At 41.2% G+C, this 27,154-nt stretch overlaps 7 protein-coding genes and 1 long non-coding RNA gene across 11 annotated transcripts; 4 read left to right on the top strand and 4 right to left on the bottom strand.

Moving 5' to 3' along the window:
* Positions 1–939: 939 nt before the first annotated feature.
* On the bottom strand, positions 940–1,688 carry LOC104748978 (uncharacterized). The gene has a single exon (XM_010470549.3). The coding sequence runs from the start codon at positions 1,669–1,671 to the stop codon at positions 1,162–1,164; it is 510 nt and encodes a 169-aa protein (XP_010468851.1). The 5' UTR covers positions 1,672–1,688; the 3' UTR covers positions 940–1,161.
* A 48-nt stretch (positions 1,689–1,736) lies between these two features.
* Positions 1,737–5,804, top strand: LOC104748979 (Cyclophilin-like peptidyl-prolyl cis-trans isomerase family protein). Its single transcript, XM_010470550.3, is given in 14 exon segments — positions 1,737–1,877; positions 2,199–2,278; positions 2,384–2,438; positions 2,562–2,650; positions 2,769–2,793; positions 3,174–3,212; positions 3,297–3,414; positions 3,527–3,687; positions 3,799–4,123; positions 4,203–4,297; positions 4,469–4,613; positions 4,715–5,011; positions 5,101–5,181; positions 5,382–5,804. Coding segments are annotated over 13 exon segments (1,776 nt in total). The 5' UTR covers positions 1,737–1,877; positions 2,199–2,200; the 3' UTR covers positions 5,650–5,804.
* A 28-nt stretch (positions 5,805–5,832) lies between these two features.
* LOC104748980 (2-methyl-6-phytyl-1,4-hydroquinone methyltransferase, chloroplastic) lies at positions 5,833–7,552 on the bottom strand. The gene is made up of 3 exons (XM_010470551.3): positions 6,622–7,552; positions 6,203–6,509; positions 5,833–6,107 (listed from the first exon to the last, which is right to left on the bottom strand). The coding sequence occupies exons 1-3, from the start codon at positions 7,164–7,166 to the stop codon at positions 5,949–5,951; spliced, it is 1,011 nt and encodes a 336-aa protein (XP_010468853.1). The 5' UTR covers positions 7,167–7,552; the 3' UTR covers positions 5,833–5,948.
* Positions 7,476–9,080, top strand: LOC104748976 (guanine nucleotide-binding protein subunit gamma 1). The gene is made up of 4 exons (XM_010470547.2): positions 7,476–7,856; positions 8,412–8,464; positions 8,585–8,629; positions 8,713–9,080. Exons 1-4 carry the CDS (start codon positions 7,743–7,745, stop codon positions 8,795–8,797), a joined length of 297 nt encoding a protein of 98 aa, XP_010468849.1. The 5' UTR covers positions 7,476–7,742; the 3' UTR covers positions 8,798–9,080.
* A 1,457-nt stretch (positions 9,081–10,537) lies between these two features.
* On the top strand, positions 10,538–13,256 carry LOC104753157 (uncharacterized). The gene is made up of 4 exons (XM_019237424.2): positions 10,538–10,980; positions 11,095–11,955; positions 12,059–12,263; positions 12,373–13,256. Exons 1-4 carry the CDS (start codon positions 10,828–10,830, stop codon positions 12,903–12,905), a joined length of 1,752 nt encoding a protein of 583 aa, XP_019092969.1. The 5' UTR covers positions 10,538–10,827; the 3' UTR covers positions 12,906–13,256.
* Positions 13,257–14,677: 1,421 nt separating this feature from the next.
* On the bottom strand, positions 14,678–16,031 carry LOC147924971 (uncharacterized). The gene is made up of 2 exons (XR_015584391.1): positions 15,709–16,031; positions 14,678–15,531 (listed from the first exon to the last, which is right to left on the bottom strand). It is a non-coding gene; the product is annotated as an uncharacterized LOC147924971 (long non-coding RNA).
* On the top strand, positions 16,002–18,910 carry LOC104748975 (cytokinin dehydrogenase 6). 3 transcript variants are annotated; one of them, XM_019237624.2, is made up of 6 exons: positions 16,002–17,143; positions 17,295–17,422; positions 17,517–17,780; positions 17,871–18,133; positions 18,259–18,616; positions 18,859–18,910. In XM_019237624.2, the coding sequence occupies exons 1-5, from the start codon at positions 16,258–16,260 to the stop codon at positions 18,587–18,589; spliced, it is 1,872 nt and encodes a 623-aa protein (XP_019093169.2). In that variant the 5' UTR covers positions 16,002–16,257; the 3' UTR covers positions 18,590–18,616; positions 18,859–18,910. The 3 variants fall into 3 exon arrangements, with proteins under 3 accessions (XP_019093169.2, XP_010468848.2, XP_087347411.1); XM_010470546.3 differs by lacking the exon at positions 18,859–18,910 and having other exon boundaries at positions 18,259–18,851; XM_087491285.1 differs by lacking the exons at positions 18,259–18,616; positions 18,859–18,910 and having other exon boundaries at positions 17,871–18,234.
* Positions 18,911–19,949: 1,039 nt separating this feature from the next.
* On the bottom strand, positions 19,950–22,805 carry LOC104748974 (zinc finger CCCH domain-containing protein 46-like). 2 transcript variants are annotated; one of them, XM_010470543.3, is made up of 8 exons: positions 21,928–22,805; positions 21,676–21,840; positions 21,382–21,567; positions 21,225–21,292; positions 20,980–21,153; positions 20,764–20,845; positions 20,400–20,668; positions 19,950–20,291 (listed from the first exon to the last, which is right to left on the bottom strand). In XM_010470543.3, exons 1-7 carry the CDS (start codon positions 22,293–22,295, stop codon positions 20,425–20,427), a joined length of 1,287 nt encoding a protein of 428 aa, XP_010468845.1. In that variant the 5' UTR covers positions 22,296–22,805; the 3' UTR covers positions 19,950–20,291; positions 20,400–20,424. The 2 variants fall into 2 exon arrangements, with proteins under 2 accessions (XP_010468845.1, XP_010468846.1); XM_010470544.3 differs by having other exon boundaries at positions 21,016–21,153; positions 21,928–22,295.
* Positions 22,806–27,154: the final 4,349 nt, after the last annotated feature.

Here is a 27,154-nt window from a genome sequence, read left to right as displayed (position 1 = left end):
TCCTAGTTTATTTTTTGTTCAGGCGGTGTAACCACTCAAAACACGTTGTAAACACGCAGACGCAGGCATGTCGATCAAAGGACATGGGCCGCACATCCTTTTGTACGTGTCTGTTGACTTATCTATTGGCTCTTGCTTGGGTTTCGAACCATTGTAAAAAAAAAAACGAAAAGAGGTAATCTGAGATTTGGTAATTTATGTAAAAACAGCCATATGATGATGTAACAATCTAGTGTGGTGTGGACAAGCCGTCATTGTAGAACGATGAGCAATAGCGTGCGTGTACCAACTTGCAGAATGCTTAGTCCGCAAGGACGAATATAAGTAATGGCCATAATAGCAAAAGGAAAAGAAAGGAAAAAAAGGATTAGAGCTTTTGAATCTTCTACACCAACTTGTTTCCTATATCTATTTAACTGAATTAATACTACTCAAATATGCACTTGATTCATGAACGAAACAAAACCGAGTTTGTCACTCCTACCTTTCCACAAAACCATTTTTACAGAAATCAAAAGAAAAAAAGAAGAGGTTGTTTGAATATATTAATAGAGAGTAGCGTGTGAGAATCGTCTAGGACAGAGAAGAAGGCTTATCATCAGTTTCATCCCCGAAACTTCGTAGCAGTTTCCATTTTCGTTGTCAAGAAATGCGAGCCTCATCTCTTTCTTTTTCATGTGACGACACACAGCAAGACTTAAAAAAGCAGCAGCAGTAGTTGACTTTGTAAAAACACAAAATGAGTTGACCTCCACTAAAACTAGACGTGACCGCTGACCACCAAAGAAAGAGCTCTGCAGATTCAACATCAAGACGATATATCAACGAGGATTCTTGGCAAAGCAAACACTAAGAAACTCCTCATAATATCATCAAAGTTTGCAGTTGGCAAGGCTAGAGGTTGTAGACGAAACATAACGTATACAGAGAGAGGAAGAGTAACACACAAGAGGCTTTGGTAGCTCAGTGACATACATTTGAAGCTGATCACGCAGTTATGTGTAGGGATATTAAGAAACAAGAGTCATTTAGAGTAGCAGCAGTAGCACCAAGCTTAACAAAATCTCAAGAGCCTGTTTGTGACGACCTATCATATCATCTAAATGAAATCTGAACAAACTAAACCAGAATACACCATAACTAATCATCATCAGCCTGCAACTAATTAAGAGTTTGGTTTGAATCTGAACAAACTAAACCAGAAGCCAGCCCCATGAGATGACGCCACGTGCTTTCCTCCGGCATTGACGCTAGCCACACCAATCCCTCAACCTCACTCGCGACTCGCGCCTCTAAAAACGCTCCAGAACACTTGTCTCTGGCGAAGCCCGCACACTTGCCCATGGCGGCAGCCACACATGCCTTAAATTCCCGCTCTTCACACTTGTCTCTCTCCCTCATGTCACCAGAGCCCCGCCACCACGGCGGCTTACAGTTCTTGGAGGCGGAGACGGCGCACCCAATCCTAGCACCTTCCTCGCACTGCTCCTTGATTAGGGTTTCGCAGCGCTTGAAAGCGGCTGACCATGAATCCAGAGATCGGAAAGCTAGAACATGAGAAACACCGGCGGGTACTGGTCCCCCGAGCAGCGGGATCGGACGGTCGAAGAGAAGGGTAGTCGCGGCCGCAGAGTAGTCATCATCATCTTCCATTTCAATTTGGAGGCCCATCGGGCTCGATGATGAGGCCGCTAGCTAGCCTATATAAAAATTTAACATTAAATGGATTCGACACGTGGCAATACAAGTTTTAAACTAAGATTATACATTTATTTTTCCTCTCTCTTTTGTTCTACTCTCTTCGTTTCTCATTCATAATCAATCACCACCGTCTCCGTTTCAGTCTCAGGCTCGCTCGCTCGCTCCGCTTAGAGTTGGTAGGTGTCTCCCGACCTCGCTTTATTTCTTACTGGGCTTCATTAGTATTATATCTGACTCTCGAACAAGGAGCACTCCATTCATCTTTCTCTCTGACTCTACTTCTTTTAGGGTTTATTTAGGGTTTTAGTTTCTTTAATAAGAGCGATATAAGTTTGATAGATCTGCTATTTTGGTTTCAATCGAGCAGCACCTCATCACCACTTGTTAAGTTTTGTTGTATTCTCCCCTGCTTCAATGTATAATTATTGGGGATTTATTCTACACTTTGTAGACCACCATTGCTTTCTACTTCTCACGGATATTTTCCTTTGTTGTAGCGATGACTAAAAAGAAGAATCCTTTTGTTTTCTTGGATGTATCAATTGGTGAGGATCCAGTTGAACGGATTGTTATTGAGGTATTATTATTTCAGCACTCTGCTTTTTTTGTTTTTGCTTTCCCCTGTTCGTTTCTGTCTCGAGCTTCTTATGTTTTTTTTTGTTTTCTCCTGTGTCAATGGTAGCTTTTTGCTGATGTTGTCCCCAAGACTGCAGAAAACTTCCGTGCCCTGTGTACAGGTACCTTAGACTTGCTCACAACATCTATCTCTGTCTCGGCAGATTGCAAATGACCCTGCTTTGCTTTGGTTTTTGTAAGATTATGGGCTTCACAGTTCATTTGTTCTTTACTTGTTGTTGCAGGCGAGGCCGGCGTTGGAAAGACCACCGCCAAGCCTCTACATTTCAAAGGATCATCTTTCCATCGAGTTATCAAAGGATTTATGGCTCAAGTATGTATGCTTTTCTACCTTTTTTTCTTTTTCGTTTTTGCTGTCCTAGAAAATTTGCTCTATCATTTTGTAATTAAAAACAAGCTCTTTGTTCACACTTTAGTTATCTTTCTTGCAGGGAGGTGATTTTTCTAATGGAAACGGTAATCTTCAAACTTGTTATCCTTTACACATGAATTTATTTTATTTTCCACACCAGTGTATATATTACATGACATCACTATATTCATTCTTTACGGTAACATATGTTTTTTTGGTGATATATTCACTGTGGACGCAGAGATTATCTAGTTTGTAGTTAATTAACACAAACGTTTCAGGAATTGACACAAGAAGCTTAGTTTATATGTTCATATGATGAAAAACAATAGCACTGTGATTAAGAAAAAATGTACTAGGGTTCTCTTTCATCCGTTTGACAGTGAAGTAATGGTGTTTATTTTATCAGCAGATACTCTTTGGAGTGCTATCACTGTTGTACTCAGTTTTACCTATAGTAATGCCCAAATTTGTTGCTTTGCAGGCACTGGTGGGGAGAGCATCTATGGTGGGAAGTTTTCAGGTATAATTTCGCTTTTTCGCTTTCTCTGTTTCCGGCTTTGTGAAGTTGACTTCTTTTCTCAATTTATCCATGTTATCCTTACAGATGAGAATTTTAGACTAGACCATGATGGAGCTGGAGTCCTTTCGATGGCAAATTGTGGCCCAAACACTAACGGATCCCAATTTTTTATACTTTTTAAACGCCAGCCACATCTTGATGGGTATATGTCTGCTCCTACATTTTTTCGTTTTGTGAAATTCAAGTTCATTGTAAATGACATACAAGGTTTAATGCATTGTCAAGGTTACTGATTTTTTTCAATCATATTTTAGGAAGCATGTTGTATTTGGCAAAGTTGTTGAGGGAATGACAGTAATCAAGAAAATGGAACTTGTGGGGACGAGTGATGGCAAACCTACTAGCTCAGTTGAGATAATAGACTCAGGAGAAACGTCTTAGATAAGAGCACCTGATTTTTCTGAAAGAGAAAAAGGTAATGAAGTTAATATTTGAATGATGTTTATGAAAGAGAAAAAGGTAATGAAGTTAATCTTTGAATGTGGAGTTTCTAGATTAATGATGGTGATACACTACTGATTTTCAGGGAAATCAAAAAAATCAGACAAGAGCATATCTTCTGGAGATGCATCTGACCGTGAACCTAAGGGGACACACAAAAAAGAATCGAAGGAGAAAAAGATAAAGCGAAAAAGAAGATACTCCTCGTCGGATTCATATAGCTCAAGTTCCGACTCAGATTCAGATTCGGAATCAGAAACATATTCATCCTCCTATGAGTCTAGTTCTTCCAGTGATGGGAAGCGTAGGAAGAGGACAACAAAGAGACACAAAGGCCGACGCGGGGAAAGAAAGATTAAAGGACGAAATGGGAAAAAGAAAGCTCGGCAAGATAGAAAACCTCGGCGCAGGTTTGACTTATTAGTTCATGGTAATTTAATTTATCCGCTGCCAGTTGTTTTGCTTGATTTTATTAGTATTTCCTTACAGAAATACGGACAGTTCGAGTGACACCGAGAGTAGCAGCAGTTCCGATGATGAGAGAGTGGGCCATGATAAAGCCAGAAAGTCAGTGAAAGCTAAAGGTAAGTGTGCCTGTTACATGCATCCTGGTTCTTTCAACCTATTTGGCAACTACTTTTTGTATCCGAAGTTCATATGCATTACCTCTTGCAAGTAGGCCGATATGCATATATGCGAATCTTACACTCTTCTTGGAACTGATGGTGGAAAACTTTCGACAACTGTGCTTGTAGGAAAAGTTGCTGACTCTAGTCCTGCAGAGAAGGGCCTTCTGAGAAAGGAACCAGATTCCTTCCTGAAGAACAATGAACCTGTGGGTAATGGAAAGGCCACCAAAGCTGATCAACACGCTGACTTGGATGACTCAGTGAAATCAAGGTTTATATCCCTGAATTTATGTATTTCAAGCTTTGCTTCTGCAATTTTGGTGTCTGATTTGCTGTGCCTGACAAACTTCGCCATTCCCTATTGCTATATAGGAGTAGGAGCCCAATTCGTAGGAGAAACCAAAACAGCAGGAGCAGAAGTCCTAGTAGGAGCCCTGTGAGAGACCTTGGGAATGGAAGCAGAAGTCCTCATGAGAAGCCAACAGCGGATATTGTGGGAAAATCTACCAGAAGTCCATCTCCAAGCGGTGTGCCAAAGCGCATCCGAAAGGGGCGTGGATTCACCGAACGCTATTCCTTTGCTCGGAAGTACCATACGCCTTCTCCTGAGCGTTCACCTTCTCAACATTGGCCGGACAGAAGAAGCTATCAAGACAGGAACATGGATAGGTAACGTAATCTATTCATACTTACAAGTGACAGCAAAGGAAGACAGGTCTGCTGATTGTACTAAAGCCTGGTTTTGTTTACTTTTGAAGGTATCCAAGCAACAGGAGTTACTCTGACCGCTCACCGAGGGGTCGCTTTAGAAGCCCAGCCAGAAGAAGGAGCCCTCCAAGGTTTACTCTATAATCTCTCTATATTCTGACTTTGGGTTGGGACGATATATAGCTTGTAAACCAGCACCTAGAGCCACTTACGTTAAAATTGTTTACCCCTTTTTTTTTGTGAAATTAATTCTGGTCAAGCAAATCATTCTGATCAGAATGACTTCAAAGCAATGGTGGATGTCCTCTGAAAGCAGTGTTGTCTTGCATAGGTATAACCGAAGGAGAAGGAGCACTTCTCGGATTCCAGATGGGTACCGCAGACGTTTCAGAGAAGAAAGCAGGAGCCAGAGCCCAAGGCGTCGTAGCCCTAGCCGGAGCCCTAGAAAGAGGCAGCCAATTAGCGAAGACCTTAAATCCCGGCTCGGGCCAAAGAGATCCTCCATCAAAGGAGGACCCGTCTCTCCTGCAGAATCACTCAGCCCTTCTCCCCCAACCTCTCCATCCGGACAGAGAGGTCTGGTTAGCTATGCCGATTGATGAACACTCTTCTATTTGGTTTCTGGTGACTTGCACAAGTTTTTTTTGTTGTAATTTCCATATGCTGGTCGGATATGTTACTACTACTATACTTTGTTGTTTTACAAGTTGTGGACATTTATTAAATTCAAACTGATAGAGACAGTATGTTGGCAGAGTTGAGAGTTAGGGAATCGGTCGATCTTTGTAAAGAAAGAAGGTTCATGATATTCCGCTTGTTCATAGATAGGACTCAAATTTTTCTTCACCACAAGATGGTTTACAATGATACATTGTTCATGTACTACATCAGATGGGGATCATATGGGTTGGTCTTTGGGAACGATCTGATCCTTAATCCACATGTAGATCGGGATTAGCACAAACCAGGCAGCCGCAAGGGTTCCCAAGAGGAAGCGTCCCAAGAATGAGAAGGGGTTGCTGACAGGCTTTTCAACGTCCTCTTCCTTTGGACCAAGCTGCAAGCAAATTTTTTTAGCACAATGAAAGAGAGAAGAAGCCAAAAAGGTGATAAAAAAAGAGAGAGAGAGAGGTAGGGGCCGGGGGACAAAACCTGGAGAGGAGAGTCACCAGAGGCAGGTTTGATACCGGTGACAGAACAACCCATGATAAGGCCGTGCCTGCGAACACCACGGTACCACTTGGGGCCAATCCTCTTAAGCTGAACGTCCTTGAAACCAGCTTTGGTGAACCAGTCGATGTACTCTTCCTCCTTGGGGAAGAGCATCCAGACATCAGAAAAGAAGCGAGAGAGCCAGAAGGTAGGGTAGACAGGGCCAATGAGACAGGCTTTACCACCGATCTTGAGAACCCGGTAGGCTTCCCTAATGCCTCGCTGAGGGTCCGGCCAGTACTCAATGCTGTGATGATTGATTGATTGATTGATTGATAATAACAACAACACAAAGAGGAGAATGGATAAGAGAAAGGAGCTACTAAAATTAATGGAGCAATGATTGGGATAGTGCATACCTTCCAGCAGAAACGTATCTATCGGCATAATCGGTGGGGAAAGGGAGATCCTCAGCATCTCCCTCAATGATCTTGCATTCTTTCAAGGGCTCCTTCTGCTTTGCCTTTGCCAGCTGATGCGGGGACTGGTCCAGGATGGTGACATTCTTAGCTTTGACAGTCTTGACGATGCCCAGAGTTGTGAAACCAGTGCCGCCGCCGACATCGACCACGCGCATGTCGGGATGGCTGAGATCGGCGGGCTCGAGAGCGTCGTCCCTCATATCCTCGGTCCAATGCCCTGGATTGATGATATGGTCGTAAACGATGGATAAGAACCTATAGAACCAGTAAGCCTCTTTTTTGTGCTGGATGAACCTAGGTTGCGCCGAAGGCCGCGATGATGAGGAGGAGACGCTGCTGCATCTGGTTGCCACGGAGAGTCTGGGTGTGGTGGTGGTGGTGCGCGAGACGGAGAGTAAGGTCGGGCGAGGAATGGATCTGGAACCGGGGAAAGCTGAACCTTTGGGGAACGTAATGGCCCCGTTGAGCATAGAAGAAGCCATGGATGACAGATCCGTTGAGTGAGTTAGGTGAAGAAGAAGAAGAAGAAAGAGCTTATCCTACTAGTAGTGACTAGACCCCCCCTCTTCTTACTTCTTACTTCTTACTGAGTCGGTCAGTAATGATGTGATGACTCCAACCACATGTATACACCGACACTCTTTTGTTTACTTAAAACGTTATTACAACAGGTAACGTTGTTTGTTGCGTTAACCACACACTCATTTGCTGCGGCCCATGGGCCCATATGTATAAGAATGGTTGGGCCTTTTGGGTTTTTTTAATACCACCAATGTAACACAAAAAAAAGCACGTGACTTTTGGAGAAAAGAAAGAAAAAATGCTAAAGAGAAAAGTGAAATCATTTTGTTCAAAAAAAGAAAAAAAAAAAAGAAAAGAAAAGTGAAATCATCAGCAGCAGAATCAGAGGAGTCAATTGAAAGAGAGAGAGAGAGTCTATTCTTTCGACGACGACGACGACAATTCAAACTTGTACGGAGTGAATACTTTTCTCGGCTTGTGTGTGTCAGATCTGCGATGAGAATTGGTGATTCCACTGCTTAGATAGATATCGATAGATGGAGGAAACACCGGCTTACGAGCAGGAAGCTGTTTCTCTCGGCGGCGGCGGCGGCAAGCACAGGATCCTTGCTGACCTTGCTCGCGTTCAACAGGAACTCGTCTTCTTAGAGGTATTACTTTACTACATCTCTTTCCTCCTCCTAATTGAGGATTTGACACTTGTGTGTATGTTATGTGTCTTCTTGGAAACTAGGTAAAAATTGTTTTTTTAAGTTAGTCTCCTTTTCCTCTGAATGCAAAATTAGTTCTTTGATGGAGAGTTTGATTCCATTAATAAGATGCACAGCAGATCTGTTCCAATCTGAGCTTCTTTTTTTTTTTTTTTTTTTTTTTTTTGTGGTTACAATTCTGATTTCTTTACTCTAATATGCTCAAAATCAAATCTATTGGAAACTTTCTGGATTTCTCTTTGGATCCACTATATATATATTTTTTTTGTTAATGGTTCTCTTATCCTGAGGGATGATGTACTACAAGTATTACTTATCTCATAAGGTTATGTGTTCTATTATATATACAGTACTCCAATCCAGCCCTGTTAAAGTTTAGACGATGGCCTTGGACGCTTTTACACCTCTTCTTGCTTCTAATAACCGATATTTAAGTAGCCTTTAACTCTTTCTTTCCATTTTTTTTTAATTTATTTCATCTTATATTGTATCCAGAAAGAGTTGGTAGAGGTCGAGAAGACCGATATTGTATCAAACGTGTGTGAAGAGTAAGTTAGGGAAACTCAGTCCTTTCTTAGCTCCTCTAGGTTTATTATTCTCTGGATTTGACTGGAAACTTTTTGCTGTTGATTGCTGATCAATCAAACTTATATTGCCTTGATTCACAGGCTGCTCTGTTCCATCGAGAAAGAACCCGACCCTCTGTTGCCACTGTGAGTGCTTCTAAACCTTGCAACTCTATAGTCTTCTTCTTTTTGACTCGGAATAACTCTGACTAATGCTGTCGGGCTGGCAGAACCATTGGACCTTTGAACTTAGGATGGGACCGTTGGTTTGAAGGACCAAATGGAGGAGATGGCTGCAGATGCTTAATACTTTGATTCAGGAGGAGAGAGTAATGTTACATATAGTTTCTCGCTAAGATATCTTTAAAGAGAAAAGCAAAAAAAGCGTACAGATTAATGAGGGCATTGGATTGGCATAGAATGGCTTAGTTGCACGTACGTTACAGTGTATGTATAAGATCTGAATCTGACATGCGAGCAATGGAGTTTCAGCTTCTCGCTTTCTTTTCCTTAAGTTTGTTGAAAGAAGTTGGAAATGTGCATAATGATTTTTTGGGGACTAATGAGTAATAAGTGGGTAGATCTTGAAGACCGTTAAGTCTGTCTCCCTTTTTTTATATTTTTGTAACTTTTGTCCACATCCACCACCCTCCTCCATAATTCAGATTCACACACACACACGCACACATTCTCGAGGTTCAGAAATGCTGTCGCACCTATTTTTAGATACAAGATAATTGGAACACATAGCACATGCCTCCCCCTCTCTTCTCTTTTGACTACTGTGTTCACCACTTATTACTGTTCTCAACTTATGTATTTCCAATCTTTACAGATAATTTTACCTGTAGGTGTCTGTAAAAGTAGAACCTCCTTTTGGTCTTTTTGTTTCTCTTGGGTTCCAGTGTCACAAACAAAAAAAACAATTGTGAGGGTTCTTTTTATAAAATGATAGAGAATCATTAGTAAAGTATCATTTACGGTTTTTGTTTATTCCGATATAAGAGAGTTTATGCATTCCTAAATATTCCTCAACTTAGAGATGAATAAACAAATAGTGCTACTCTGACAACCTTTGAATATCTGTCAACTAGTCTAATTGGTCAAAATCAGAGCTGATGACATCATTGGAGAGTTCACTGTAATGAAACACATAATGTGTGAATGAAAGGAGAAAGTAAGAGATAGAAATGGGGTTGCCTTGGGCGAATAGAAAATATGATTGAGCAGACGGAGGAAGCACGTTACATTGTGCAGGAAATCTGGTAGTGAGAGAGAGAGAGAGAGAGCAGTCTGCACAGTACATAAAAATATTTGATTGTATGTATAGATTCAAGCACTTAGCTCGTGATGAAACATATATGCATTATAAAGAGAGAGAGAGAGAGAGACTCAGTCACATGCTCACAACAATCACATAAAGCCAAACAATACAATAATAATACTAGTATATGATTTTTGGTTGGTTTTATATAATTAAAATGACTAGGATAAGTAAGATAGCCGTTCTCTCTCTCTCTTTTGAAGTTGTAAATCTCGAGTAACTTGTTTGATGAAATGGAATGGACTAAAAATAACTAAAACAACAATGTCTGTCTTGCGATTCTGAACGGAAACTCAGGGCAAGGGGGAAGGGTTAGCGCTCTCAATTGGTTGGCCAGAAACCGTAACTTTTAAGTAAAAAAAAGAGTAAAGAAGAAGAGCATTGCCTTTGGGAGTTGGGAATGAGAGAGAGAGTGTTAACGGTCATACTTGTTGTGTCATGTCTTCTAATGAGAGTGCCACGTCGATGTCGGTCAACTGTATGGGGTCTACTTATTCTCCCATCTTCGGTTCCGTACCTTTACTTATTTTCGCACCTTTTCTTTTTTTCTTTTGGTTACGATCTCTCTCTCATGCCTCGAAAGAAATAAGAAGAAAAATAAACGAAATCTAATAAATGATGATGTTGTTTGACTAGAAGAACTGGGTGCAATTTACTAAAAAAACCCTTTTCTAAGTTTTCTTTTCCGGCCATCAACTAAAATAATATGGAAATTGAAGGCAGAGAAAATTGTCAGTAAACTAATAAAAAAGGCAAGGACGTTGATGAGAGAGACTGCGAGAGAGAGAGAGAGAGTGAGAGAGTGAGATGGGTTTAATAGAGAGAGTTCATTAAAATAATACTAAAAGGTTTTGTTTATTAGTTTGGGTCGTGCTTTAAAGAGGAGGAGCCGAAAAGCGGGAGAGAGTGAGGGAGAAAGAGAGAGAGAGAGTGTTGTTGTTTTCTTTTTTCCCTTTTTGTTTTGTTTTGGTAACCAAAGAATCGCCGGAACAAAAAGAAGAAGAAGAATGCGAAGAAGAAGATGGACAACAACAAGAGCATTGGCGTGAACGAGCAAGTTCTCGAGAAGCAAATCGGCGGTTGCATGGCCGGCTTCTTCAACATCTTTGATCGGCCTCATCTCCTCTCTCCCAAGCGTCTCTCCTCCTCCTCCTCCTCCTCTTCCTCTCCGCCGGTAGTAATCTTCTTCTTTCTTTCTTTTCCTTAACAATAAATAACTTATTAAAACTAGGAACAAACCAAAGCTACTCTAATTATTTATGTATGTATGTAATCTATCTTTGTCCAGAGCCCTGAATCTTACTCCGCCTCCGAGAGGAGTTCCCCTCTTGTTGTTAAATCGAGATATCAGAAGAACAAGAGTGTCTATTCTACCCCTGACCTGCTCCTCTCTCCGTCGTCCCCTGATTCCCCTCATCTTCTCACCAGATCCCCGCCGCTCCCTCCCCCCGATCAAGTTCATGGACGATCTCCTTCTTCTTCTTCCTCTCCCTGGAGGTTCTCTAAAGAAGCTCCTCGCCTCTCCCTCGATAGCAGAGCCGTCCTCGATGCCAAAGGTACCCTCAAACCCAGACCGGCCCCACCCGACTCCTCCCCCAGCGTCATCGCACGCCTCATGGGATTAGAGCCATTGCCCCAACTACCTCTCCAGAGATCTGCTTCCGAGTCCAGGCTCTCCAGAGGCTACACTTTTTTCGACTTCCATGATGTCAACAAGGCTCCTGAAGATCCCCCGCCTCCCTCCTCTGCTGTACGCCGTAAGCCTTTCTTCGATTCCGGTGATTTCTTCCCTTCGGACAGAGCCTCCAAAATCAGCGCTCCCCCAAACGATCTCGAAACCTTGAAGCAACTTCTCCAAGCTCTCAGGCTCAAAGGACTCTTGCACTCTTCTAGTTCTAACAAACATCATCACACCCGAATCCACAACCACGTGAATGATGTATCTGCTAGGTCCCCCTCTCACTCTGCCATCAGATCTAGACCCCGCACACCGAGCCCCAGGCGGGATCAGGCCAGCAAAGCAAGCGTCAAGAGTCCGACGACGCTCAAGGAGCAGAGGAGAGTCTCTCCCCTCCCTTGGCAGAGACCCCAACCTCTCCAAACGGGACGCTCCATGTCTTCTCCCAGGAGTATTGTATGTTCCCAAGAGGTAAAAAAGCAGAACCATCCTATCCTATCCTCCTAGTTTTAGCTTCTACTATGCTAGCTAGCTAGCTGCATCTTCTAACTGATGGATGCATCCGTTCGTGCAGATGTGGAAGGTTGACGATTATAACAGACAAGGCAAAACTTTATTGGAGAGATGCGACAAGCTGCTCCACAGCATAGCCGAGATGGCGGCTGCTGAAGCCGCAGACGACTCACAGCCGAGCCCCGTCTCGGTTCTTGACGCATCACTATACCACGAGGACTCTTCCCCATCCCCCGTCATGAAACGCAGCCTTGCTTTCACTGCTGGTACGTACTAGCCAACTCTCTCTCTCTCTCTCTCTCTCTCTCTATCTATCTACAGTACTCTAATATTTGTGGCGTTAACTAACTCTAACTCTACCTTATCTTCTGACAGAATCGGAAGACGAATCTTGGGGTGGCTCCATCTCATCATCGTCAGACTCTGAATATGTATACATCTCCGATATCCTGCGAGCTTCCCATTGCCTTCCACAGGAGTCCGACATCTTCTCCCTGCTGGAAAAGCAGCAATACCTCAAAGGAAAATGCGCCTCCAGAGCCGCAGCTCAGGAAAGACGGCTCATCTTCGACGCAGTGCAAGAGATTGTTGGGCGGAGATGCAGGTTGCCACCGTGGATGATGGTGGCAGAGGCTGATAAGATGCAAGTCATCTGGTCCGAGTATCAGAAGATAAGAAAGACAAAATCGTCCACAGAGGCAGAGGAAGATGACCTCGTGGGATACGTGTGCGGTGTCCTTGGAAGAGATCTATCAGAGGACCGGTGGCGAGATCGTCAGCTGGACATGTCAGAAGCGGTTCTTGACATCGAACGCCTCGTATTCAAAGATCTCATTGGTGAAACCATACGCCATTTGGCTTTTCTTAACAGGTCTTCTGACTCGCTGCGTAGGAGGCTGCTCTTCTGATACAAACTAGGCTTAAATCTCTGACCAGACCACAAATGTCTGAAACAGAACCCCCACCTCCTACCATGTCAGTCCAACGAAAACATGAGAGAGTGATGATGGGTCTTAATTTGTGCTTCTTTTTATGTTTTTTTTTTGGGTTTTTTTTTAGTATATTATCAATTGATATGTGTGAAAGTTAATGGTGATTTATCCATCATCCGTGCATCATACATACTTGCGACTACAAGACAAACCATACACTGAATGCTAAAGGCCACAATCATTTTTTCCTTTCTTTTGTAATATTTTTGAAGTATATTTTGTATTATGACTTTTTAGTTTTGTTTATTTAAAAAGTTATTTTCAACATTAAACTCTAAAAAATTTCCAAAACTAACATTACTAATTCAGATTTTGTTTCCTTAATATTTTACATTTCATTCCAACTAAAAAATAACAACAATCAAATATGGAAATAGAAACTATCGTATATTTAACCACACATTCTATTGTGTTTTAAAAATATTCTATATCTCAATCCTTCGCAAACAATGAAAACAACAATTTGATTCTCATTTTGTTTTACAAAACCTGTGAGCTTTGATTTTTAACGTAAGAAAAATTTCGATTGACATTTTGTTAAATTTTATAATTAACATATATAAACTTAATAAAAAATTTAATTATTACGAAAACGCAAAATTAAAAAAGTCTAAAATACTATATAATGTGGTTGTATAGTAGATTAGTTATAAAGAGAACATATTGGAATTAATAAAATATTATTAAATTTGTATTAACACAGGTTAAATCTTCATTTAATTATTTATCAAGACTACAAATATTAGAATATTTGACATAAAATCAAGTTGATTTAACTAAGATTGTATAAAATAATTAAATCATTAGGAAAATCGTTACTTAATCACAGCGTAAAAATTACTAATTATGTATTGAGATCCCTTATGTTTTGTTATAATAATTAAAAATAAAAATAGAATCTCAAACACTAAACAAAACAAACTAAATATAACAAACAAATAGTTATGAAGTGTATTGCGGGGTAAAAAAATAATATAAATATTTAGCCGCACAACAACCGAAAATTTTAGTTATTACTCTATTTATAAAACATCAAATATTTAACAAATAAATACAACATCTTATTATATAAAGTTTGATGTTAAAATTACTCATTAACAAGATCGTGACATGTATCAATTGTATCATTCAGATGTTGACACATGTCAATTTTAAATTTGTTAAAATTATAGAAAAGAAAAATGTAAAAAATTCAATACCTACCATAAAAAGGTTTTATATAAAAGTAAAATAGAGAAAAAAAAACCTAATTTTATTTAAAATATTTAAACAGTTTTAAAATTTAGAAAAATTATTATAAAAAAATTATATATGTACCGCCGGTTAAAATTTAGTTATGATTCAAGATTGCTGCTACGTGTGTGTACGTTACTCGTATGTTTTGTAGCAACTTGTAGTCCCTTACGTGTTGAGGTTCGGATCGGACTAGACTTTGCAAGTGTTGTGGGCTTCAAATGGACCGTTTATTCCCAATCATATTCTATCCCAAAATTTCATTAGTGACCCATTCAGACCTAACTAGTCTTTTCGCAATTAATATTTGTGAGTAGAGAGAGTGAGAGAAAGAGAACACAAGATGACACAAAAACTCGTGATATATATATATATATATATATATATATATTTTTTCCTCAAAATATAACGCAAAGGCAGTATAGTAGCAAGACACGGATCCAACTACTAGTCTCTTTTCTTTGTGAGAAACAGAATCATATAATAATATCTTCTAAACGATAGGAATCGAGGCGAGGTAGACACAAACACACTTTATACGTTAATGGGAACAAAGCCACGTGAAGGTGGGAAGGACGCACCAATTAGAGTTTAAGCTGACAAGTTAGCACAGGGGTCACAGTCGTGGACCAGTCCACTTCCAACACCACCACAGCCGTCCCTTCGACCCTTTGGCTGACAAATGGTTCCAAGGCATATTTTATATATCTTGGGACCAAGATGGCTTGGGACAAGCTATGCCCCACGACTCTCCCGCTAGTGCTCTCTGGTCGCTTCTCCTCTGCTTCTAGAGACCAACCATTACCACCAACTCTGTTTTCAGTTCACACCTCATTCTGCTTTCTGCAATGCCCACCACCGCACCAATGAATGAGTTGAGAAGAACCCAACTTCTTTCTTCACTGTTCAAAACTGGACTGGTCAAACTCTGGAACACATCATCATCTCTTTCTGACCCTACTACTGCTACACCCGAGATTTCTACTATGGGTGCACAATCTTCACTGGGCCACCTCTTGTCACCGAGTCTCAGTCTCTCTCTCTTTTCTTCTCTTTTTTTTTTTTAATCCTCCATAACATTATACCTTTCTGGTTACTATTACTGACACCGTAGCGCCATTGATCCATGATCCTAATGTTGAGGAAACTGATAGTAACTCTCTGATTGCCAAAGAGATAGTAGTAGCCTTTAATAAAAACCAAGGATAAAAATAAAGGGACAAATTAACCCCCTCGAACAAAAATGGTCATGGACCACCCCCCAGATGATTCTGTCTGAAGAAGCAGTGAGTCCCTCTCTGTTATCCACCTGCCGGATGTTTAGCAAAAGTAAAAAACTAGCTAAGACATAATTTTAAAGCTAATGATCATAATAATAATGTCTGATCAAAAGAATTTAAGAAAAGAAGGGATGATTCATTTAGTTTTGTCAGATAGCGAGCTGCAGCAATGGGAGGGCCTTTAAATCAGTAACAGGAAGACTTACTCATTGGTTGCTTTGCTTTGCTTTGAGCTGTCATTTAGCTTTTGGGGTTACAGAGGATTGTGTTGTTGGGTCCCAACAATACTGAAATTGCCTCCTAATTTCCCACAGAGAGCACAAGGATTTTTTCCCTTACACGTCCTCAGTTGAGTGATCACCACTCTTTTTCTCACAGTCAGATGAATCAGGCACCAATCCTTTGCGCTTCATCCGAGTCAAAAGCCTGAAAAAAAAAAAGTGTGGCATACAGTCACTCACAGATATATATATACACATCTCTCTCTCTCTCTCTGCCTAAAAAGCAAAGTACCTATACCTACGACGACTGGGAAAAGGGATAAATATTACTATGAGATAAGAGGATAAATAAGGTAATCCTTCAAATGGTAAGTTTCAAAGTAAAAGTGTGTTATGGTATGATCTTGTCTGCCTTTTCTTCGAAAAAGCCAAGATTGTGGGTGTAACTGTTATCAAAAAAAAAAAAAAAAAAAAGATTCGTGAGATCTTTCTTTCTTTCTTGTGACTTTTTCCTTCAACTAGGCTCCTTCTTTTATGGCTTCTCTATGCCAACCAACAAAGAAAGAAAAAGGCCTCTCACTCTCACCTCAAAAAGTGAAATTTCAAAGGCTATTTATAACCCTTCGTAGACAGTCAGTCCCCATTCCGATTCTCACAACCAACAAACAAAAAAAAATATTGGTTGCCTCGGCCATTCAAAGTCACACTAGCGTTTTAAATAAGATCAAACCCCTTTTTTACATCTTTGGTTCCAATACTCTTTGTCTCTCAGAAAATCAAGAGGCCATCCATATGAGCAATCTACATGCATGCCTCCTTAGGAAAAGAACCATGCTTATAGTAAGAAGCTTCACCATCTTGCTTCTCAGCTGCATAGCCTTTAAGTTAGCTTGCTGCTTCTCTAGCAACATTTCTTCTTTGAAGGCCCTTCCCCTAGTAGGCAACTTGGATTTTGAACATGTCCATCAGGCCTCCAAAGATTTTGGAAATCGATACCAGTTGATTCCTCTGGCGGTCTTACATCCCAAATCGGTAAGCGACATCGCCTCAGCGATACGGCACATCTGGATGATGGGCCCTCATTCACAGCTTACAGTGGCAGCGAGAGGTCGTGGACACTCACTCCAAGGCCAAGCACAAACAAGAAATGGGATTGTTATACGCATGGAATCTCTCCATCCCCAGAAGCTGCAGGTCCACAGTGTGGATGATGTTCCGGCTCCATATGTTGATGTGTCCGGTGGTGAGCTGTGGATAAACATTTTGCATGAGACCCTCAAGTACGGCCTTGCACCAAAGTCGTGGACGGATTACCTACATTTAACTGTAGGTGGCACTCTTTCCAATGTTGGAATCAGCGGCCAGGCATTCCGACATGGACCACAAATCAGCAATGTTCATCAACTGGAGGTTGTCACAGGTTAGTTCTTACTTAAAAGATTAAAGTAGCAGAAAGCATATCATCGTGATTTTTGTTTCGAAAGCATCAGAGAGGCAGAACTGAGGGGAGAGATATTGCCGTAAATGAATGTATGTATACTCACTAATGTGATGCGTCCTATTGACTGCAGGAAAAGGCGAGATCCTAAACTGTTCAGAGAGGCAGAACAGCGACTTATTTCATGGTGTTCTTGGTGGGTTAGGTCAGTTTGGCATCATAACACGGGCAAGAATAGCACTGGAAGCAGCACCAACCATGGTAAACTTAAGTTGTTTATAAAAAAAGAAACAAAAACAAAAAAAGAGGTGGGGTGTGATAACTGATACAGCTACTGTACTAATTGAATGAACAGGTAAAATGGGTAAGAGTGTTGTACCAGGATTTCTCTGCCTTTATCCAGGACCAAGAGCGTCTAATTTCTGCAGATAACAAATTGGACTACGTTGAAGGGTTTGTGATAATAAACCGGACGGGACTCCTAAACAACTGGAGGTTATCTTTCACCCCAGAGGACCCTTTACAGGCCAGCCAATTCAAATCTGATGGAAGGACTCTGTATTGTTTGGAGGTAGCCAAGTACTACTTCAAGCTCGACGACAAAGATGTCATCAGCCAGGTGAGAAGACATACAAGCAATTGTAGAAATCTTGGATAGATGACAATGAAACTAAATATTTATTTGTCTTTTGAAACATTCAAAATCCAGGGAGTCAAAGAAACATTAAGTGAACTAAGCTACATCTCGTCGACACTGTTTACATCGGAGGTAACATATGAAGCATTCTTGGACAGGGTACATGTGTCAGAGGTGAAACTTCGATCGAAAGGGCAATGGGAGGTCCCGCATCCATGGCTGAACCTCCTGGTACCAAGAAGCACAGTGAAAAAATTTGCAAAAGGAGTATTCGGGAACATCCTAACCGATACAAGCAACGGGCCAGTCATAGTGTACCCGGTGAACAAAGCAAAGTAAGAAAGATAATAAGAATATGTTCAATCTCAAAAGACTAATTGTTGGATCAAATACTATTAGTTAGTTAGTTAAGTTGTTAACAAAAGAAAAAGAAAAAGCAATGTTGGGTGTGTTTGTGCAGGTGGAACAACCGAACATCAGCAGTAACACCGGAGGAAGAGATATTCTACCTAGTGGCGATCCTAACATCGGCAGTTCCAGGCAAGGAGGATGGAGTTGAACAAATTTTGAAGCGGAACCAAAGAATACTAGAATTCAGTGAAGCAGCAGGTATAGGGTTGAAGCAGTATCTGCCACATTACACAACAAGAGAGGAGTGGAGATCCCATTTCGGTGCCAAGTGGGATGATTTTGTCAGGAGAAAATCTAGATATGATCCACTGGCAATACTTGCGCCTGGCCACAGAATCTTTCCAAAGGCACCAGTCTTCTCTTCTTACTCCTCATCATGACCCCCCAGATTATAGCAACCCTTTCTAGTAAATTATCTCTCTCTCTCTCTCTATTACTCTATATATATATATAAGTGAAGAAGAAGATTGTACATACTGATAATGATTCCGATGATAATATACAGTAGTATATGTATATCTCTCCCCCCCCTAATTGCTACTACACACATTCATCGTCGATGACTCGATGTAGCCGTGTACACACTATTTCCTTTCCTTTTGTGTTGGGTTCTATTGATTTGGGCTTACCTATACTCTTTAACTTTCAGGCCCAATATTTCCCAAACAGATTTTTCGATTAAATGGAATTACTTACTCGTCCATTACAAAACGACAAACACGAACTACGAAAGATTCCTCCGACCAAAGCCGTGGTTAACCTACTTTTGTCCTTCGATACGTACTATATTGTGTAATCAATCTCCATCTGTTTTCTTACGCACATACTCAGACTTTACAACGAAATCATGATGTATGTGCTTGCCGTGTAAGAAAACATTCAACGGCAAAAGGTTTCTCCTTTCTCTTCGAATTGCAGATTTAGTTGTTCTTCAGTATGACTGGGTCTCCAAAACTGTAGAACAGAAAAGGGACTGGACTGTGTGATGGTAATAATCGGGGTTCAATCAATTCTCTCCAAAAGGATTAGAGATTGTGAAATGATTCGAGAAATAGAGACGGTGTAAAGCAGTCGATCGGTTCTTCTGGGGAGGGTGATCGGAAATTAATGTCTTCTCCAAGCTTTTTTTTTTAATACTAAAACCCCCACGTATGAAGCCCGATTGTTTTTTTGGAAATTTCTAAATAACTCTAAAACAAAACTTCGGCCCAACTAAGCCCAATCACAACATCAGTGCAATATATTGGTCCATTTTTAAAATATACATACTATATTATTATGTGGATGAATTGTATATTGTATCCCCCAAATGTTTTCTATGTAAAATCATAAATAAGACTAATATAGAGATACAACCATATTATACTAAACAGTTATTTAGAATGAACATGTATATAAAATTTTCTCCCGTAGCGTGGGTGAGATCCTAGTTACATTATATAGCTTCTGTGAGACCATGTTGACAAGTAAACCTTGTGATAGAAAAGTAACCCATTTATTTGTTTCCAAGTCCAACTAAGACTAGTTATAATGGTGTAGTTTTAAACCGTTGAAAAAAAAATTCAATAGTTGAAGAGATGCGATGGGGTGTTGAAGAAAAGAAAAAAGATGAGGTGGAGACAACACAGTTGAAAACATTCAACTCAGTTGAAGTGCAAAAGTAGTGGGATTGCTCGCCACATGGCATGTTCTGAATGATTTACTTTTTTAAATTATAGGATAATATTTAGATAAAGAGAGTGATTACAACTTAACTTAGCATATACTTTTTAGATATCATTTACTGATTGAATGTTTGTCCCAAAAAAAAAAAAAAAAACAGAAAAAGATATATTGGTTGAATGTCAAAAGACAAACGCTCTTCTTGTCCTAATTATTAGATATATGATTATAATATTAAATGTCACCTGTGCTGTGGTCCATCCATTCCATAACATTCACGGACTCATTTACTACTAAAGTCTTTCTAAATGGTACAACAAACAACCTTCCCCATCTTCTTCTCTCTTCTTCTATCTTACTACTACATCCACGTCTCAGTAGTTGCTCATCACTTTTTTTTGGGTTAATCTTCTTCTCTTCCTGTAATGACATGCCAAAAGAGACATTTTTTACATGTACACTCTTTTCCACATTCATTAGTATAACCAATTTACTCCTCTCTATCTCTCTCATCAGACTACAACCTACCTCTGGTTAGTTATTTTGAATGGGTTTAGATCCCAACGCGACAGGCTGGTCCGCTGCTGCCTGGTAACATCCCCATCATTGATAAGCTCGGCATTTGGCCGTTATAGGATTTGCGAGAGTCTGTCAATGTAGTAGACTCATCGTGATCAAAAGATGGCGACGATGAGCCTGAACCGTTAGTGTCTGCAGCTGCTCCAGATTTGTCAAATTCCAGAAAATGGTGTGTGGGTGATGCAAATGGGCTGTCTGGCAATCTATCATCCTCCAAGCTGTACAACATACGTACGGGAAACAAAAATACTCATATCTTCTTTAAAGCTCAAAAAACAGATTATCAAACTGGCAACTCCTAGAACATATATACCTCTCTGGAAGTTTGATTATATCCTCATCATTCTCTTTGGTAGATACTCTCTGGTTGCTTGAAACTGCCAGCTGAGAGTTGTCTGCAGGAGAGAGAGAGAGAGAGAGAGAGAGAGAGAGAGAGAGAGAGAGAGAGAGAGAGAGAGAGAGAGAGAGAGAACAGGTTAGTACACATTTTCAGACTAGCGTAAATTGCCCAATCAGAGCAAAACCGAACCTAATCGTGGAGAAACAAGCAGTGTTTGGTCGTAACTGAGTTGAATTTGCTTCTTGACGTCTAGAAGCTGCAGATTCATCAGCCTTCTGCTCTGAAGCTCAAGAGCTCGTTCTTCCAACCTACTCTTCCACAACAGATCTTGAGCGTTGTCATGAAAAACCCTCCCAGTCCCCCCTACACACAATCCAATCAATACCAACCAAACTCTTAGGGAAGGGGAATATGAAAGACAAAGAGCTGTTTACCAAGCTGGAGACCCATAATATCCATAGAATCAAGGCCAGTCGGGGATCCATCCGGCGATGGCTTAGTCCTGCACAAGAGAAAACAAAGAGGATAACAGAGCATCAGAATTAAGAAGCAAGCTATATAGTCATGGGAAGAGCAAAAGTATGTGTGTACCTGTATTTGTCAGGGACTTTTCCTTTCTCCTTGTAAGGCTTAACAAGAACCCTGGAATCACACACAAAGTGAGGGTTCCCTTTGGCGAGAATGCTCTTCACCGTCTCTGGATACATAAAGGTAACGAACCCAAACATCCTCTTCTGCTGGTACGGAATCCTCACGTCCTGAACTGGCCCGAAGGTACTGCACCAACGTAACATTGTTTTTTTTTTTTTTTTTTTTTTTGAAATAGACAAATATATCTAACGAGAAGAATTAAGAATTGGGTTCCATTTCCAAACAAGGTTTTACCTGAAGTAGTTGGAAGCATCCTCTTCCCTGAAGACACTGTCAGCCGGGAAAGTCAGATAGATCTGCCTAGATGCCGAGCAGGCCATGGCCGAGAGGTCGATCCGCTCTGGCCTCCATCTTCCCAAATTTTTAAGGTCATCTCCCATCATCAAATCAGTGGCTCGGCTACACAATTTCATTCAGGTATCCCATCAAGATATGATAAAAAAAAAAGGTAGAGTGAATAATTTTTATCAAAAAAAAAACTCCAACCTTTGTGATTCACTCTGCTGCAAGTTCACACTTTTGGGGGAGAATGGAAAACGAAGGCCGCCGGTGAGCTGATGGGAAAGTCTCGGCGGAACAGACTTGGAGCACTGTCCCCATCCGAACCCTAGATCGTGGGAAATGCAACCGCCGCTTCTCCGATCAAAGAAAGAAAGCCGCTCATTGAGACCGAGCTCTTTCTTGGCCTTGGCTATGACAGAATGAAGGAGATTCTGAGGCCCGAAAGCTAACCTTATCATCTCCTTCTCTCCGTGATCCTGAAGGAGGAGAAGACCCATGATCTTGGAAGCATTAGCAGGGTCTAAGCTCTGGATTCTAGAGAGCACGATCCCAGTTGCTTCGTACACATCCATGGAAACACACACACACTCTGAGAGGCCAGACCACCTCTCTCTCTCTCTCTCTCTCTCTCTCTCTCTTTTATCTTTGGGTTGGCAAGGAAAAAGAAAGAAACACTGCTTTTGTTGTCTTTGTGTTTGTGTCCAAATTAAAGGATGTTTGGTTTCTCGTCTTGGACTTAAGCAAAAGCTAAAAGAGCTTTCTTTCTCAACTACCTTACCATATCATCACTCCAGTACTACTCCACTCCATAGTCCATACCTAAGCTTCTTCCTGCCTCTCTAATTTCCTGCCTGCAAAAAATCAAAGTTGCTTCCTCCCTCGTGTTATGTTGGGGAAATTAAAAGTAGTTGAAGTGTGGAGTGACTGTGTCTTCTAGGCTCCAACTCCCAAGTGAGTGGTCAAACTTTGGAGTTTTAAAATCGATTACTCCGATCCCCCCCCCTCTCTCTCTCTCTCTTATATAAATTTTATTTTCCTTAATGAAAAATTAGTATAGCTTGTTGTTTTTTTCAGCATTCAACAGAATTTGTATTTCTGATTTTGACACTTTTATTTATTAACACTTGCAAACACAGTTTTCTGCAGACGTATTATTTGATCTGACCTTTCTGTCGTGTTTCATACTATATTCCGAGGCATGCATTTTAATTTATACTCTTAAAGCTTAATTATCTTTTTTTTTTCTTTTGTGCTACAAAAATGCTTCTCCTTTTGGAAAGATAAACGCATATGCGTTCAATAGTCAGTATGATGCAGTGGAGTAGTATTCTTTAGTATTATAAAGTTGGCAATGATGAATGAATGTTAGAAAGAGAGAGAGATCAATCATTATAATGACGTCGATACGTAAGTTAATAAAGTTGTTATATAACCACTCACCCTCAGCACGTATGATATAGTAGTAGTATGAATTATGAAATGCATGCCATTATATCCAAATTATTATTCTATCTTCAAATCAAAACTAAAAAAAGAAACGTAGATATGTTTGCTTGGAAAAAGTTCTCTCTCGATAAGTGTGCCTGAGACCTTTATGGCGATTTGGTGATTCTTTCGTAAATCGTTGCCGGGGTTCGGTTTCATGCCGTTCGCCGAGAAGTTTCCACTTTCTCCCTTCTTTTCCTTTCTTGTCGCGTTACATCTCTTGCTATTCTAAGGATGTCGGATCCGCCAGATCCCCCAGACTCCTCTTCTCCTCCTTCGTCGCAATCCCTAGATCCCCTTTCCACCGCAACTCCAATCTCTCCCCAAATCTCCTCCATTCCGAACTCGGTTTCTAAGACTGTACTTCAGTCTACAACTCCGACTCAGGCGGAGCGGTTTAAGGCCTCTCTACGCAACCTGAAAAAGATTGACTCACCGGTTACTATAGAAGATGGGATCCCAGTGGTCCAAGCCCCTGCCTCAATTCTTCTCCAGACTGCTGATCAATGGAAGGGTCACATAGTGGCTAATTTCCATGGTTTAATCCCTCCTTCGGCAAAAATTTACTCAAATCTCAATCCAGTGTGGGGCAAGTATGGAAACATAACCATCCGCCAGGTCTCGGAAACGTCTTGCCTCATTCTGATTCCATGTGTGAAGACTCGGGATTGGGTTCTTCAAGTGGGTTACTGGCAGGCTGGGAATTGTGCTTTTAACGTGTACCCATGGTCTGTTGATGCTTCTCTCCAGGCGCAAGAACTCACGACGGTGCCGACTTGGGCAGTACTTCATAATGTCCCGCCTCAAATGTATTCATTCTCGGGTGTAAGCGTGATTGCGAGTGCTATTGGCGAGCCACTACACACGGAAAAATCAAGACTCGATCCATATTATCTTGGAAACACTAAGGTAAAAGTGGAAATTTCTCTGGATAAGTCCCCTCCTACGACAATTATTGTAAGAGATGAGCTTATGAACTCAGTCATGGTTAATGTTTCATACCCACGTTTGCCTCCGAAGTGTTGTAACTGTGATAGGTTTGGCCATCTCTTAAATCGCTGTATCAAACCGCTTATGAAGAAGAAGCCTGGATCCACTACTACTGCAGGATTCAAGGCTGGTGGAGTTGCGACAGCTAAATCAAAAGTTCTGCTTGGTGCTGGTTTGACGAGCAGTAACTTAGAACCAAAACCTGGTGAATCTAAGGAGGAGCCTAGTGTTGCGGGTTCTCCTACAGAGGTTCCGGGACCTACTAAGCTTCCAAAGAATGTAGTCCCTGTTCCAGTAAAAGCAAAAGAAAGAAGTAGAAGTACCCCTCCAATCGAGCGAGTTGTCAAACATAAGAGTGATGACTCCATGTCAACTACAACTCAGGAGATTGTTAAGGCGTGGATCAAGGAGAGAGATGTTTCTAAGACTCTGGTAGTGCAAGAGAAAGTTAAGCAGGTTGACGAATTCACTTTAGAGGATCAATGGATTGAGGCTGTCTCAAAAAAGAAAAGAAAGGGTAAGAAAGCTCAGGGTACAAGTGAGAAGCAGAGCTCAATGCCGGGAGTTATGAGTGTCAGAAAGTTTGCCAAGATGGAGTCAAAGAAACAATTTGGTATCCAAAGGAGTGAGGAGAAGCTTCAATACAGGAAGCCTTGTCCAGAGAAATATTTGATTTCCTCTCCTGCGTCAGGTTCTCAGCCTAATCGAGGTAGTTCCTCGGTTAGTGGCTGCTAATCCTTGAAAGAGCTTAGCTCTACCTTCACTTTTGGGTTTTTGTGGATGACGAAAGTTTTTTGTTGGAATATTAGAGGTTTAAATAGCTTCTCTAGACAAAGGTTTGTTAGAAGTTGGATGTCTAGAAACACACCTCTTTTGGGTAGTATTTTGGAGACGCATGTCTCGGAGGATAATGCGGATCAAGTTTTGCGGGCCTCCTTTCCAGGGTGGAGAGGAGATTATAACTACCCTTTTGCGGAGAATGGCAGAATTTGGGTGGTTTGGGATCCATCTATCTCAGTCATTTGCTATTATAAGTCTACTCAGTTAATGTTATGTGGTGTGTACATTCCGGAGACGAAAGAGAACTTCGCAGTTGCTTTTGTGTATGGTTACAATACTCAGATACAAAGACGGGACCTCTGGCAGGAACTCACTTCCATAGCTCAAAGATCTCCAGCCAGAGACTCTCCTTTGTTGGTGATGGGGGACTTCAATCAAATCCTTACTGCTAATGAGCATTATTCGGTCCTTCCACATCCCTTACCAATCTCGGGTATGTCGGATTTCAGCCTTTGCTTGTCAGAGAATGCTTTGTCAGATCTACCTAGTAGGGGTGTGTGTTATACGTGGAAGAATAATCAGGAGGATGACCCGGTTTTGAGGAAGTTAGACAGGGTGTTAGTGAATGACCTTTGGCGAGACTCTTTTCCAGAAGCTATCGCTGTTTTTGATCCTCCAGGTGATTCCGATCACTCTCCAGCTCTGGTTAATACATGTGCTCCATTGGAGAGGGGTAGAAAATCTTTTAAATACTTCTCGTTTCTATCTACTCACCCTAGGTTCAAAGAAGTTATGGCATCAGCATGGTCGATGGAGGTTCCTGTTGGTTCCGCTCTATTCACTATGGCTCAAAAGATGAAGAATCTTAAGAAAGCTTGCAAGCAGTTAAATAGAGAGGGGTTTAGTAATATCCAGCAGAGGGCGAAGGAATCTTTGGAGCATCTCGAGTCTATTCAGGCTGACTTATTGAGATCATCATCAGATTCCTTATTTCGAGCTGAGTTTGTAGCACGTCAGAAGTGGATTTTCTTTGCAAGTGCTCAGGAGTCGTTTTATCGACAAAAGTCCAGGATTCGTTTGCTGGCTGAAGGGGATGCTAACACGGCTTTCTTCTTTAAGTCGGTTATTGCTAACCAGGGTCGTAACTGTATTAAGTTTCTTCGAGGACAAGATGATGAGATAATCTACAATGTGGCTCAAATAAAGGATCATATAGTAGCTTATTACCAAGGGCTCTTAGGCACAGAGAACACTGAGGTTCAACCACTATCAGTGGATGAGATCAGAGATTTGGTTCAATTCAGGTGTCTGTCTGAGGTAGCAGATCAACTCGTGTCTCTTCCATCTGTTGGTGATATTCGAAGGAAAATTATCTCAATGCCAAAGTCTAAAGCGCCAGGACCAGACGGGTTTCCAGTAGAGTTTCTATGGGAAACATGGGATATTCAGGGTCCAACAGTAGTCCAAGCGGTACAGGAGTTCTTTACGTCGGGTCACCTGCCAAGAAGCTTCAATGCTACTGCTATTACTCTTACCCCAAAGGTTCAGGGAGCAGATACTATTCCTCTATTTAGACCTATTTCCTGTTGCACCACCTTTTACAAGGTCATAGCAAGACTTCTTAAACAAAAGTTGAAGCTTTTCATTTCGGATGCAGTGCAAGGAAACCAGGTGGGGTTTGTCCAAGGTCGACATCTCTGTGAGAATGTTCTCCTTGCGTCAGAGTTGGTCGATAACTTCCATGCTACTGGTCCCATTACTCGAGGTTGTTTACAAGTGGATCTAGCTAAAGCCTATGATAATCTCAATTGGCAGTTTTTGGTGAATGTATTGTTAGCCATTGGCTTACCTCCGCAATTCATTGGATGGCTCAAGGAATGCTTCACCAATCCGTCTTTCAGTATAGCGTTTAATGGTGAGCTCATAGGCTTCTTCCCGGGAAAGAAAGGCCTTCGTCAAGGTGACCCTATCTCCTCTCTGCTCTTTGTGCTTGCAATGGATGCCCTCTCCAAGAAGTTGGATAAAGGAGCTATGGATAATCGCTTTGGTCTTCATCCTATGTGCTCAACCCCGATAATTACCCACTTGAGCTTTGCTGATGACATCCTCATTTTTTTCGATGGTCAGCAGTCCTCTTTGGAGGGTATTCTACAAATTCTTGAGGAGTTCAAGGTTG

This window comes from Camelina sativa, chromosome 16 (assembly GCF_030686135.1).
Source record: "Camelina sativa cultivar CO46 ecotype springtype chromosome 16, ASM3068613v1".
Classification (NCBI taxonomy): Eukaryota; Viridiplantae; Streptophyta; class Magnoliopsida; order Brassicales; family Brassicaceae; genus Camelina; species Camelina sativa.
Note: the sequence above shows the minus strand (reverse complement) of the source record. Positions and strands in the feature narration are given on the sequence as shown.